The 16,451-nt window shown below is 35.4% G+C and overlaps 1 protein-coding gene across 1 annotated transcript; it reads right to left on the reverse strand.

The window, feature by feature from the left end:
- Window positions 1-1,359: 1,359 nt before the first annotated feature.
- On the reverse strand, window positions 1,360-14,947 carry RAB27A_2 (Ras- protein Rab-27A). Its single transcript, XM_012941929.3, has 5 exons — window positions 14,793-14,947; window positions 11,874-12,066; window positions 8,459-8,686; window positions 5,074-5,331; window positions 1,360-2,802 (listed from the first exon to the last, which is right to left on the reverse strand). Exons 1-4 carry the CDS (start codon window positions 14,869-14,871, stop codon window positions 5,151-5,153), a joined length of 681 nt encoding a protein of 226 aa, XP_012797383.1. The 5' UTR covers window positions 14,872-14,947; the 3' UTR covers window positions 1,360-2,802; window positions 5,074-5,150.
- Between the last annotated feature and the right edge of the window lie 1,504 nt (window positions 14,948-16,451).

Consider the following 16,451-nt stretch of genomic DNA (forward strand, 5'->3'; position numbering starts at 1 on the left):
AAAATTCAACTAAACAATACTAAGTGAATTTAAACTTCACCCAATTGTAAAAGCTAGTGGCTTTCAAAGCTCAGTAGCTAAGTGAAGCGAATATTGCTGGGTTGGAGTCCCAGAGTGAACACCAACTCGGGTGTGATAGGTACATCTATCTGATGAGTCCCAAACTGGAAGAAACACGGGTCATGGAGTCCACTGCTAGCCGCTATTCATCCATGCTTAAACTGTCAATTATACTTTGATTTTCTTTAGTTATCCATATGATAATAAATGAAAATACCGAAATTTCTACACTAAATTATTGATTTCATTTGTACAGTATACATACATCTAAGAGGTGGATTTAAATGTATAAACCTACCTTGAATATAATAAATAAAGGGACCGTAATCAACTGACAAACAATTAAGCACTACTGTCAAGTAATTCCCTACCATGATATCATATGTCTATTGATGTATAATTAGTTAAAGTCACTATTCATTTAAACTAACTTCATCAGTTGATGAGAAAAATTATTATAATGATACCAAGTTACGGGAGATAATAGATAATCAATGAATTTTGACTTAATGAGATTAGTATACAAGAAACAATATTCAAAAAGTCTAAAGTTGATGCATAGTATATTGTGTTATTCAACACTAAAACGCAAATGAATTCTGATGCTCTCTACTTTCAATGTTTTGCCAGTTGATATTAGTACGTCAGGAAAACTATTCTCACAGATTTGCTTCCATAGACCGAATTCGTTTCATATAGAGACAATAATTTAGTAGTTGAATTCATGAGTCAATTGAAGCTAGACCACCATGGAAAACCTGAAAGCACTAGACGGCCGTTTCGTCCTAGTATGCGACTCCTCAGCAGTGCGCATCCATGATCCCGCGACCAAACCAAAACACGATACTGTCCTATGAAGTCATTGAATATCAAGCTTGGTTATCTCATTAAATGCTTATTATCTGGCTGTGATAATCATAATCAGTGTTTCGAAACTTTAGGTGGAATTATTCAAAATTGATCACAGTAGCGTAGATGCATCCATTGTTTATCTTCTCCTAAAATTTTGAGAATCGAATTCATTTCATCTTTTGAAAACATATCCTCTCATTTTAAGCTTCTGTTTAATAATATTGATACTACTACTACTACTACCACTATTTGGAATACTTCTCTAATACTTCATCTTATCAATCAAATCTCATTGTGTTGACATTGTGTGAAAACTACGAAAGATTTACTGAAGCCTAGTGAATATGCTCAATCGCTTGACCTGATGTAGATGGGATGAAGTTGTACTTTATTGATTAAAATCCCAGCAATTCAACCGGTAGATCACTTAACTATAAATAAGAATAATTCATTTCAGCAAGTATTAACATTTAACATGTTCATACAAAAAAAATAATGACCATGATCTACAAAATATAAGCCAATGCCTTCAGTATATGAGAGTCAGTCAGTAACAACGTACAACTTCGTACGTACGTACATCAGTTCGAGTTGCCATACCGCATTAGCACAGAGATGCCGTTGTCAAGTGAAATCCCGTAGTAGTAGAGGTAGTAAGTCAGTATATGGTTAATACTATTCTGTTAAAAATTACATTTCTTTTGATCCTCACCATCCCAATTTAGATTACATTGGAAATAAAACAAATCTTAGTTTCTACGCATAAACATAACAATGAAAACTGGACTAGTAGTCAAGAAGAAAAAAAAAGAAGCCAAGACGTACACACACACAATACATATATATTACAATTGAAATATTACCATGAGAAAAGCAAAACAAAACAAGAAGAAAGCACAAAAAAGCAAATCATCAATTCATACTAATATTGAGAGTCAATTATATTAGTAGTAAAGTATTGAATAACACAGCATAGACATATGGGATACCGAGGGACCAGGAGGACAACAAAAGGAAAAGACAAGACAAAAAAAACCCAAGTGAAAACATTTCCAATAGCAAAGTGAATCATTTTCAGTTAAGTAGAAAAATATACATCACGTATGATAATAAAGATAACAATAATCAAGTTATTTAAGTAGTAGTACCAGTAGTAGATTAAGAAAAACGAAAGACAAAGAACATTCGATGTAACACAAATACATGAAAATGGAATGTCTACTGAAAGATTCACTGAGATTCACACAATGAATGGAATGAATGAAGTAAATTGAAGAAGTTTGTGATATACACCAACGACACTGAGTAAACATTACATAGTCACATATTCAACAGGAGAAAATCCAGCGACAGAAATACATTGGAACTGCATACAAACACACAGGGTTGATATTCTTGTGTCATAATTTATCACAATTTTACAGGACATGGTTATGCTCTCTCTGCTTGTGTTTCTTGATAACGTACATAAACAGATGTCATGGTACAATAAACGTCAATGTTCTAGAAATGGTTATTGGTGGAGTAGTAGTACAATATAAACGAAAGAGGTAATTTTATCATAACACACACACACACACAAACACGAACACAAACAGACACGTACAGAACTGTGATTAAAATAGATTGGATGACAGTACATCGGACAGATACTCTTTCCTTTTCTTTCCATCGCCGGAATCACAATCATTAACGGGAGCAGAGTAAAACAATTAAAAGTATGTTGTTGGCACAATTAGGCTATAGTTGGTCAGTTAGTTCATTTTCATAAACGTCTGGAGATAGCACAGTATACACACACATACATAGAGAATACAACACAACAAGATAACAAGATGTTGACTGGGAAAGTTCATGCAGTAGAAATTTATGCAACAGAAACAGTACAATCTGAAATGAAGAAGAGAAAAAAGTGAGAAATACATATTGTACGCAAGTAATACAATGATGATGATGGGAAATGTAGTCTAGAATATTTACAATTGATTGATCACTGGGTGGTGATCAATATCATGTATAACATGTCCTTCTTAGTGCAGATCGAATCCTATCGACCAAGTCACAATGTAGCCACAAGTCTAGGTGACTCGACATTGAGTGCACGATATCGAGATATGACGATTGGAGGCAGTCAACAGGAAACCATGGAACTATGTTTCGTGCTACTTGGCACTCGTCAGAAAGGTGTACCTGTAATCTTGAGGAAACTGGTGCTCCCTGACGGATTCGATCCCGTATCACCTAGCTTCACAGTCAGAGACGTTACCACTGGGCTACCCGGGCCTCGACTGACCACCTATAGGACTGATTGATCACTGGGTGCTGATCAATGTCATGTATGTCAGGTACTTCTTAGTGCAGATCGAATCCTATCGACCAAGTAGTCTAGAACAAGAAATAAAACTATTCATAATACCTAATATAGTTGATAAAAATTCCTGAATAATATCAACCGAAGCTTCTGTTTAACAAAGAAGGACCAAAATAACAATGCACCAGACACTATATCATTAAATTTGTATGAGGTGGGATACCATCCCGTTACTCATAAAGAAGCACATGATTTTCCTTACGAAACCATTCCCCAAATCCTTGACCTAGAGATATAATCCAACAAGGCAACGGAGTGAAGTTGGGAGATGCAGTCCCATGGTACCCAGTGATCAAGAACAGGTATATATGTACCATTTTTCCCTCAGAATCATAGGATTAATGTGTAGTCAGTCAGCTGAAATGTAGGACCAGGCACATATATGCATCGGTCCAAGTTGCCATATCTCATTAGCACAACATGACGAACACCCAATTCACAGAAGTTGTTAATTCAATGGTGGTAATATATAAAAGAAAGATTGCATATAAGGACACTGTACAGGAAGAAACAATTAGTTCGTAGAAAGAAAGAAATGAAGCGATTTTAATCTCATAGTTTAAGAGAAGACAAAGAGTGTATACACCACCTACACCATTGTGATCGATTCTAAGCCATGTCACACAGAGTCTCCAACCATTGCTTACGATTGTCACGCGGACCCTAACTAAGTATTTTGCATCTACCAACATGGCTCAGATTAGAAGTCAGTGACTTCAAGCACTGATGCCACGTATTGGTCTGGCCGCTCCTAACTATCTTCCAACCATCCATAACACCAGTTGAAATTACCCGTCGTGGTAATCGGTGTTCACGCATACGCAACACATGACTCAACCATCTCAGTCGATGAAAATTCACAACCTTATCAACTGACCTACCATAATCATTCCGTAATACCCTGCTTTTAACCTCACTATTACTTACCCGGTGATCCCAGCAGATGTCAGCAATATTTCTAAGACATCTGTAGTCAAATACTAGTAGCCTATGAGTATCTTATATTATTAATGGCCACGTTTCGCAGCCGTGAAGCAAAACAGAACAAACTGCCACACAGTATACCGGTCCCCAAATTGAAAGGTGGATATATCGCCTTCGCCAAAGGTGACGTTAGTTGGCAAAAGCCAAACGAGCTTTTCGAATCCGTGCTGAGATTTCGTCCGATACCAGCCCATTAGGGTTGATCAGACTTCCAAGATAAGTGAAGTTGTCGACGCGTTCGGCTACTTCACTCCCTATCCTTAGTTCACGTGTTGACGCAGACCAGTCCTGAAGCAACAACTTGCATTTAGAGGGAGAGAAGCGCATTCCAAACGTTCTGACATTGCTTCTCAGCGTCTTCACCAAACAGGACTATATCATCTGCGTATTCTAAGTCGATAAGTGGACCTCCTGGAACGAGATCAATGCCCGAGAATTCATTAAACGAGAGCGTTATTTTCATCAGTATGTCTATGATGAAGTTAAACAAAAATAGAGAAAGTGGACAGCCTTGACGAACACCACTTGAGGTTACAAAAAGCAAATGACAGTTCACCATAAGCTCTCACTCAACTAGTAGTGTTCGAGTAAAGAGTCTTCACATAGTTTATATACTTCTGAAGTACACTACTGGTTAGTAAAATCCAAGTTTTCCAACATCTTCGTAACCATTAATTTTCCAAATCTCTTCAAGTATGAATATTAAATAAAGTTCAGTAAATTATCATCAATTATAGAATAATCAGTAAACAAGATAAGTAAAACAGTCATTTAGGAGTAACAAAAAGATTATTATTTCCACTCACTTGAAATCATGAGGAAAAGTACAATTTAATATTTGTAATCATATTTATTATTCCATTCAAATATATATATAAATTATTTAACAATTACAATTCGATTTAGATGCTGGTTTTTTCAAATTTGCTGTACCATCTGTATTACCATGTATACGTGCTTTAGTTACTGATGCTTCAATTCTAGTCATAACTAAATCTAATAAACGATCCACTGCATCATTTACTTGATAACCAGTTGCTGCACTTGTTTCAATATATGGTACACTTCATACAAAATAATGTATAGAAAAGTTAAATTTATTCATACCTAAATGATTATATTATCAAATATGAATTCAATTAAATAGTATAATTATTGAAACCATTAACCATCAGATATTCATTAATATTTCCAAAGAAATCTACAAAACAGATACAGTTCCTATTATCAGTATAGAGGTTGTGAAGATCACGTTTTTGATTGAGATCATGAACCGATTGATGTTCGATCAACATTGAAAACCTGGAAGCACTGGACGGTCGTTTCGTCTTATTGTGGGACTCTTCAACAATGCGCATCCATGATTCCGCTCGTGGAATAACATGTACTCACTAATGACTAGCTTCGTGAGGGAATTCTCGGAGTTCTAGTGAGAAGCCCCGACCAGTGGAACTAATCCGTGTCAGGGAGAGACAGGTATCTACCTCAGTACAATTAAAGATGGTCGCGCAATTTCGTGGGTTTGTTGATATCAGACACCAACACCATTCGATGCCGGCTCAGTGGTCCAGTAGGTTAAGCGTTCGAGCGTGAGACCGAAGGCCCTGAGCTCGAATCCCTTTGGCGCGGGATCATGGATGCGCACTGTTGAGAGGTCCCACAATGGAAGGAAACGGCCTTCTAGTGCTTCCAGGTTTCTACGGAATTATTCTAGTTGTAACTAACCTCCTGTAAAACTGAGATATTTATATTGATTGATCAGCGAATAATGGCCAATGCCATATAACATTTAGTCCTGATCGAAATCTACAAATCAACAGTTTCAGTGTTTTTTCCTGATCTTGATTGTGTTAGAAAGAGGCAAAGAAAAGAAATTACGAATAAACCAGGTTGTATATGTATTAACAATGGTTCTATATATATAGCCCTAATTATAAGCTAATATTTGACTTCATTAGTTGTTACTATCTCTTTTAATGTTTATAGAACATAGTCAATTAACTATAAAATGTATTACTTAACGACATGTTAAAAAATCTTCCAGTGTTATGTTTTATTCTACACAGTGTGTAGTGTTCTGTGATATTTTACGTATATAATGATCAGTTTAAACAATGAGAATTATTTGTGACCATTAATAATTTGAACTAATGGCATTCTGATTAAGAGGTTTGGAATGTGAATCCATGGATAATTGAAGCAATGAGCAATTCAAACTGATTATCAGTTTAAAATTTCTTGGTATAATAGGTCAAAGACAATGTCTGATAGTTAGATTTTAACTCCACTCTTAGGTATCTTATAATCACTTTGTTTTTTGACTAGTTGTGCAATCTTGTATTATACATTTGCTTGAGTCTACTGCATCATTAATACGAATTTGCATAAGTGATCGTCATATAGTCACTTTTCACATCAATTAAGGAAAGAAGATGATCGGATTTCTATACATACATACAATGCTCTTTATTTTATAAGCCATAAATCATCAAGTATTTTGATCATCTAAGTGCTCCATTGACAGACAGTACCGAAAAGTGGTTCAAACTGAATAAAGTAGGGAGAGGGTTGTTTGAACTTGTGACTCAGTGGTTGAGATTAAAGCGCCTATAACCATTAACAAAGCACGCCTAATTAATTCTGTAAACTAAACATTTATCTGAAGGAGAGAATCAAACAGGAAAAACTATTTTAGAATGATGCTGAAGTAATGGAATTTCTTCGAAGATCAAAATAAAATGCTCCTTTGAAAGATAACATTAATTCATCAAGCCATTATTCACTGTTATTTTGAGTTGGTGTAAGTGACGACGTCGAAGTTTGATTAGATCTTATGAATCAATTAGTTAGAGACTAGGTGATACAGCTAAGAATTCATCTTTATGTCAACATCTAGTCTACCCTTTTTATTTGAATCGTCTGTCATTATTGTTTTATTTCTCCGAGGTTCTACTGCGTTGTTGATTCTTAACCCGACACCCCTGATAAATTATTCAACCAAAGCAAGTTACATATATATACACAGTAGATTCTAAGAATAATAATCTTTAATCCACACAAACTATGTGAAATATGATAATTCTTAAGTTAAATACCAGATATTGGTAAATACTCTTATTCAAGCCTTAAAAGTCACGAGGATAAGCATAATAAAACCTGAATCTTGATCAACACTAAAATAACTTTATAATTGCTAATTACTAATAACACTTAAGTAGCTCTGTTACATAGCAACAAAATCAAATACGAGACACAATAGAGTGAAAACTAATGACTACTTCCTAATAATTTTTTTAGACTACCAATATTACTCTTATGTCTTGCCAATAAGACACTACAAAATGGTAAACATCAATCAAACTTGTTATCACATATGAGCATACAAATAACAGACTAATAGATTGTTGCTTATAAAGTATGTTTATCAATTATTAGGGTCAATGTCAGACGATAAGATGAAAATTAATATACAACAAAATTAAATAAACACTAAGGTAATGAGCTAGTTTGTCTTAGTTTGCAACTCTACTCTCTCTCTACTTCAGTGTGAACAATCGAATAGTATACCTAGTCTTCTTTTATACACCAAAAAATGTAGCTCAACTTCAAGTGCCTACTGCTTGCACTAGATAGCATGAGTTGTATTCATTCAAAAATGAAATACAGACTAGATATAAGCACGTCCACATAGTATGTGCCACCACCGAGAGATTTAATCTTAACTAAGATTCTACATATTGATCACATATGTCTCTATAGAGTTATTTGCGTATATTGGGATCACTGCTTTATTTACCTACGTTTCAGCTGGTCGGGTAGTATTGTAGTGAGTGAAGACTTCAGTGGGGGAAACCAATTGATTGTTTCATAAAAACTTACACAGTGCCTTGATGAAATGTGAAAACCATACATCAAATATATTATTTGCACATCTTCCCTCAGTTGTCCTTTACATTCCTGATGATTCTTCCGATTGATACTACATACTACTTATATCTGTCAGCATAAGTAGCATCAATAAGCCTCATACAGAAAAAGCTATAGCCTAAACCCCAATACATGGATCTGTACCGGGTAAATAAGTAAATTACAATAGATTACAGGCTACTTAACACAGTAGTTTTTTTACGTACAATCATAAAGTTTTGAGAACAGCAGTTTTTTTTAAAAAAAATATTCAACATCACTAACTTGAGATCACAAGCCATTGCTTTAGCAGCGGACATGGATACTTGACGTTCAGAGGTCAGATCAAATTTATTTCCAACAAGAACTACATCTGGACGATCACAGTAAGCATTATCACATAATAAATTCATCCATGCATGACAATTTTTAAAACTATTCTCATTGGTTAAATCGAATACCAATAAAAATCCCATTGCATCACGCAAAAATACAGTGCATAAACTTCGATAACTGTAATTATAACACATGATTTTAACAAAAATGTTTTGATAACGACTGGAATTTTACTGCAAAATACAACATAAATGAAATACATTAATAGCACTGATATCAACTGAAAAACCATGGTATATTGGACCTTTTTCATCCTAGCTTGTGGTCAGTTAGCGCAATGTATATCTAAGACCCTAAGGTGGTAATAAACCCAGTACCAAAAGATCACGTCCTAAATACTGTACTATCGAACCACTAGGTCAATATTAAATGAATTAAATTTCCACCCACACACTATGTACCTTGGAAGTCTGATTAGCCCTAATTAGTTGGTGTCTGACGAAATCTCAGCACGGCTTTTGTCGATTTATGTTACTTCTGACGTAGGTGAGATATCTGTCTATCGACTAAAGGACAAGCACACTTTTCAACTGCACGCTCTACTTTACCTTAGGGATGTGAAATATGGCTTTTAGGAATAGAGAATATTCATAGGCTACTAGTATTTGATCACAGGTGTATTCGAGGGATCACTCGTGTATTTTGGGACAACTGAGTAAGAAATGACTAGGTTAGGAATAGAGTACGAAGTAACGATGGTAAATCGATTGATGAGATAATAAATCTCCGTCAATTGAGGTGGTTGGTATATGTGCTACCTATGCCCAACCACCACTTACATCAATGGGCCATGTTGTCTCATATTGTTACCACCTCTACTACTTCAAGATTTGACCTGACGATTTCAACTCTGTGCTAATGGAGTGCAGCAACGTGATTTGATGTACATATGCATCAGGTTCTACGTTGTGACTGACTGACACATGTGAGTAACAGACGTCCAGTAGATAAGTTCGCAACCTACTATTTTCAAGTGATTGGTCATCATAGCATTCTAATTTCTATCAGCTTTAGATAAACAGTAACATCAATTAACTTAGCCTAATGATAAAAGTACACTGACGGCCTTGATTAAATCAATCAGAATTAAAATACCACCTCGTAACTTTCTATGCGAAACTGAAATCGTAGTGATAGATGGTTTGTATGTTATTATGAACTAACTGAAAATTGTCCATATTTAGTCTATACAATGTTTGAACTTGATAAAAACATTACCTGCTGATATTACTTCAACTACTCTAGAATATGCTCTAACAGATTTGATCTTGCTTTGCTAATAGGGCATGGCAACTTGGACCGATGTACATGCACACCAGGTTCTATGTTGCGTTTGACTGATTGACTCATTCTCAATCAATCTGTTATGTAGTGTGATCTTTATTCAATAATTTTTTTCACTTTTTGGTTGACTAACTTTACAGGTCGTGAATAAAACAACTGTACAGTGACTTTTACTGGTTTTCTTTTAGGGATTATTCATCTGATAACATTTTATGTTGCAATGAGTGTTATACCGTATAAAGTATCTAACAAGTTACCTTTTCTTAGAATCGTAATAACGTTACTTAACGAATTTCGTGTCTAAAATGTACAATAATTTACTGTTCTTAAATGAGCATATTTGGCTGAGTAAATGAAACTCAGCAATGAAATAAACATGCATACACGGCTCTAAGTCACACTTGTTGTGTGAGGGTAAGTAATACAATCCAGATACTCAAAATGGGTAAGTGAAACAGGGTTCGAATGAAAGAACAGTTGTCCGAAAAATCAAATATCTAAGCCCCTAATCCACCGCTCTGTAGTGCATAGTGCTCATAGGTGAAGATTTACAGCTCCAGTGAGCGATTTTGGTGAGATTTCGCTCCCTGAGATGAATGACATGGTTGCGGAGCTTTTACTGTTTTTCTGAACAATTGGGAGAAACACTTCATCTTTTCCACATGAACATCAACTAGCGACTAAACCCCATGATGTATCTTCGCTCATATCCATGCATGTGGATAATTGTGGACACACATTCGGCTGGAAAAATGTTGAAATCCTGGATAGAGGAAATACTAAAACGACCATAGGTTTTTAGAAGCTTGGCACTAGGATCAATCATTAGTAAAAAAACACCGAAATCGAATGAAGACGTTTCAGTGACGAGAAAATTTCTTTTCGACAATATCATTTTCCGAAGGTAATTTTTTGCATGTGGTCTATGTCGAAATTTATCTGATTTGTCAATAAATCGGAAAAATCATGGACAAATATAGGATTAAGAATCATATCAAATGGAGATACAAACAGAACAAAGATGCAGACAAGTTAAAGGTCAACAATAACCGATCGAGGTCGACGAGACAAGCTGTTTGTCATATTTAGAGAATTCCTAATGCTTCACTTCTACCTGAAGTTTATGCTGATGTTGTGCAGGAGAACAATGAAAGCTCCCCGATCAAACCATCTAGCTCAAAGAACAGAACCATCAGGATCGTTCTCAATAATAAATGTAACACCATTCCCAATAGTTTTATAAGCTGCAAAATACTTCATTTTTTGGTTCCAACTACGACCAAATTCAAATTTGTTTTCTTTCCTCGAAGTACATAACTGGATTAGTACGAAATAATGGAGTATTTTGAAAAATCCGACACGAAGTACCATAGCCAACAAGCAAATCACATACGTATATTTTAAATTATTCACATAGAAAGACTGTTTCAGTATTCGTATTCGGTCGTAGTATTCAACTTTCGACCAATCAGTGACTCGAGATTGTCGTGCCTCATTTGCAGACGCTGGGATTGGTTGAAAGAAGTAATCAGTGTATGAAATGGTGTCGTGGTGTGAAAGAAAGCTGTACAGGATCGACTCCCATTGCTCCTCCACAACTCCCTGGTTGGGGCCCTAGAAATGGTGCAACACAATGGATAGAGACGTTATCAGACATGGCTCAGAATAGAAGTCAGTAGCGATCCTGCTGTAACTTTTTTCATAAAAAATGGAAGTAACTTCTTTAACCGGAAGAATTCTTTCTGGTTGTAGCTTTGCTAACTGGGCTGCTTCTCCAATTATTATTATTTCACTATCATGCGCTAATTTCTGTTCGTTATTGTTCCCTTTTTTCTTATACGCACCTTACGTTCTCTATCACTTCACATTTTCATTGTTATTGTGTGGCACATATGTATTTGGTGCCCCTTTGTGCCAATATTTATGTGTTAAAAGAAATAAATTCACATAGAAGGTAGACTCATTGATCCATGGTATAGTATAGAGAGCCTTCATGTGCAGTCAAATCTAAAACGCTTACCGTTCTTGTCCAGCAGTATCCCATAACTGTAAATGCAAGCGTTGTTTGGGTCCTAAAAGACCTTCAGAATCACGACTTTCTCGAACTAATCGTTTTTGACGAAAATCTACACCAACAGTTGTTGTAAATCGTGGGTTGAAAATATTATCGGTATACTGATATAATAAGCTTGTCTTCCCAACATTGCTATCTCCTGTTTTGAACAAAGCAAAGAACACATCCAATAAGTTATAATATTTATTGCTGACATACCGAGAACACGTTTATGTACTTAGCTTGAAGTCATGTTATAAGGGCTTATACAACTGCCTTGATATCCAAACCGAAGCAGGTTGACGCGGGGTTCAAACCTTCAACCTTATGACTGGAAGTCGAGTCTAATAATTAATAAGTTATCACTCCACACGGTAAACTGATATATATATATATATACATGATAAGCTTTAGACAAAAAACCAGTACTTACGAAATAACTCAATACTACAAAACATATTATCGATTTGTTACTCATAGATAAAGATATTGGATAAAGATGACGTTTAGGATTTCGTAGTTTAATGCTAACAGAGATAATAACTTTTATATTTCGAATCTTGAACTTTTGACTAGGTCATATACTTTGACAAAGATTCGTCTGAACACTAAGTTCAATCTGGTACAATCTTCAGGAATAGTCGCGGAAATTTTGTCAAAACGTGTTCGTTTATCAAGCTTTGGCTTCCAAAGACCTACAACATTTAGTGCTACAGTTCATTACTAAAATCTAGCCAACTAGAGGGTTTCGAAAACAATTTAAACTACCCTTTGAAGTGTTTAATTCAAGATTTCGCAATCGAACTGAGACTGTGTCACGTGACCTGACAAGAGAAATACAATCAATGTCAGCACATGGTTAGATTGGAGAAATCTAGAGAAGAGTGAAACCAACATGTAATCAGTTTAAATTCACTGACCATCTATACGAGCCCTGTTAGGAAGCGCAAATATTCAGGTGTTTAAATTATTTCCTTTGTATTTTTGGGATGATATTTTAAATTGACCTGAAAACCAATAGTCTTTCGGTTAATAAAAGACTAAATGGACAATGCCCACTGTTGATCTAAATACCCTGATCCTTCGGTAGAAAGAGTGGGGCTTTTCGATTACTCTGGAAGATGTGTAGAGGTAAAAAGTAGAAACAATCAAAACCGGAAACCCTATCTATTAGTCAAAAACGTTTGGGTGACATTCCGCTTCAAAAGCAGGGAACAGCTTTGTCATACTCGTTTGTTATCCTGGAAAAGACTGGGAAATATTCAGTAACATAGTTTTAATATTACAAAACTACTAGTAACGATTACATAAATCAAGTCAGGATGGTCAAGTTTCATCAAAATAGCTATTTATGACTTAAGAAATGTTTTTCTGTTTTACCTAACAATTTTACAAGACTTCCATGACTTTTCATAATCAAAACCACGAATTATGACCAGTCAAATATTACAAAGATGAAACACTGAGTATTAGGTGGTGGGATATGCTAGACGTACGATACCATAATTGCCCACAAATCCCCCACATGTACGGAGACAAACAATAGCTCCATTTTTGAAAAATCCAAAAGTTAGGTACGACAAGCGCATACGGGGCCTCACAAGTTGTCAATTATTAGCCAGTTAGTTATGTAATGTACACGGAGATACTATACTTAAAATATACCAGTTGTGAACCAATCTCTTCGGAAAAACGTATTACACCATAACCTATCTGCTGATCTTAAGAAATAACAATAGCCTGCCAATCAGAAACACTAGCCAATTCTAACTAAAAGCCTAACTATAGTGTTGGTAGTAGTAAGAACTATCCTTGACCCGGTACGATATTCATAAGACCAGTATGGTCTTAATCAACCGACCTTATAGCATGTTTGGGTTCCAGGCAATTACTGAGCTATGTACGCTACTGTTAGACACTTAAGGTTTTAAAGAGTTACGGAATTATTATTCAACAGGTTGTAGAAACATGAACAGCAGACAACAACCTAGTAATTTCATGCTTTATGTGATTCATAACTCACCCTTTAACAGTCAAAATAAACTGCTTTGTTGCGTAGTAATAAATCGCGTCGCTTGAAGTCCGTTTAAATTATATTACCACGTAACCCAAACAGGACTGGTAGAAATAGCATTTACATAAAGTTTCACAACCTAAGTGATCATTTAGAAAGTATAAATATGGAATGGTACTAGTCTACTCCTTAGTAAAATCACCAACACGAAATTCACAAAACAATGATAGGAGCCGTTGGTTGTAGTTATGTAGAATTAATGAAAGGAACTGAGAATAAAAGAATTTATTTTGTAGACAAAAATCTTAGGTGTTTCCAGAACGAACTTGTATGTAATTTAAGCCGAAACCTGAAATTTCCCTGAATGACCACGACGGATTGGTATAATTTGGATAGCTAAGTAATAGGGATACTATATTTCACCAAAATATTAATGCAACACGACAGGTTTGACGTTAAACCAAGTACAATTAGGTTTCACTCAAAAATAAGGGAACTACGTGACCCTAAGATGTCAAAAGTGGACCCACGAAACGAGCCATACGAATCAGTAGCTCATTTGTATGATTGTGTCAGTTTTAATGCTGATAGCATTATTTGCGTTATTGGCTGGTCATAGGAAAATTTTGACAACCGTAAATGAACTTATTAATGAAACTAATCGTTAATAGTTAATATATTACCGACCAATTTCTAAATCAAAGAGGCAATTTAGTCATTGTTTTCTATACTTAAATATCATTATGAAATTTTCAGTAAGAATCTAGTTGGACATAAAATTTAATAGTATAAGTTTTATTTCACATATGATATTTACTATTATTAACATGGCAGGGTAGCATTACAATGTTAGACCAGTTCCACACACTCACCAAGGGCTAGAAGCTTAATCAAGTAATCATATTCGTCATCTGGAGCTGCAGACGAATTGTGAAACAGAGAATCACCCATATGTCAATAAGCAGAATCCGAAAATCCGCCCAGCGCCAACTTAAGGTGGTAACGAGAAGTAGTAACTCAAACAATTCGAATTCCAATATTTAACATCTTTATGATGAGTTAATGTCTATCAAGTAATTTCTTTGCGCACGTGTCTTTATGTTGAGGTATGGTTACAAGTTTTTGGTGGCATCTACTGATGTTGGTCTAGTTACTCGACTGCATTAGTTCTAATGAATTCGTCAGTTGTTTGCATATTCGCTGTATTAGTATAAATAAACGATTTTATCCCAGGGCGGTAAGATTGTTGAAGTCATCATCTATCACACTAGTAGAAGTTAACTGTTCAACTTTAATATAAAAGTTGTAAAATTAGAATGCGGCAGAATGGATGTAGGGGGATATTAAGAATAAACTTATTTTGTATTAAGTTTTTGCAATTATTTGAAATTCCTTCATTAATTCTCACATTTTGTACAACTGACGGTATCGATTATAGTTTTTTTGTTTGAAAAAACGTTACCTTTGTTCTTCTGTTTCGTTTTCCAATACCTCATTACATGACACATTGATTATGGCTTACAAATACAGTGCTGCACACATATGCTTCTTGTTCTCGATTACACACTGTTAAAATTTCAGGACTCTAATATATTCCCTGTCTATGTTTACAGATCACAGTGATGTCCTCATTACGTGCTTTATCTGGATATACATCTCAGACTATAGTGAATATAATTGTGGGTTACACGAACAAAAACACTCAAAGACCCCTACTTCCAACAAGTTAAGTGACGTCCAGAATATTTTTCTTGTGTGTATAGTTTATATTTGGTAAATTATCACAGTAATTTTCCCTCGTGATGACTTTGTCATTACTCTTGAGATTGATATTTTTGGTCCACCACAATTATCTGGTGAGCCTAACGTTTATTTTGTTCGTCACACTTCATTTTACCATATCTGTAAGCTCCCGGTGATATTAGTGACATTGAGGGTCTTCTCTGAAAAGCTTCCACTGAATTACCTCAATTTTTTATTCCGAATTAACCACAGTTAATGCCACCCCATAATTCAGACTTCGTGCACATGGGATAGTCAACGCAAGGATATGGTTTGCTCAAAAACAAGCGTTGTTTATAGCTCGAGGAATTCGGTCACATACAACGAAATACACACATGTAGTATGTTCTCTTCTTATCTAAATCTCTGCAGAAGTCCATGATTTAACCAAACAAGTGCCGGCGCATGATCCATAAGGTAAATTGAAGTCAGTAGTCACACAGCAAATATTAACAGTGTATTATTTAAAGGATAAGAAACCTTCACAACTCTTGAGTCATATAAAGTAATTAGCCGGTCCATAAACATTAAGTGAAGTTTTATTGAAACAAAAGTGTCCACAACGTCTACCTCATAATGTAAGGCAGATTCTCAGCACGTCAGTTAAACCAATCACACTGAGGGACCTGGCAGATATGGAGATGTAACCCGGTGGTCATACCAAAAACATTGTATAAGCTGATGTCAGACTGGATACTAGTGGCATGGCTACATTTCAACGACATTTATCTGATAAATAAGCAGGCAGC

Source organism: Schistosoma haematobium, chromosome 7 (assembly GCF_000699445.3).
Source record: "Schistosoma haematobium chromosome 7, whole genome shotgun sequence".
Classification (NCBI taxonomy): Eukaryota; Metazoa; Platyhelminthes; class Trematoda; order Strigeidida; family Schistosomatidae; genus Schistosoma; species Schistosoma haematobium.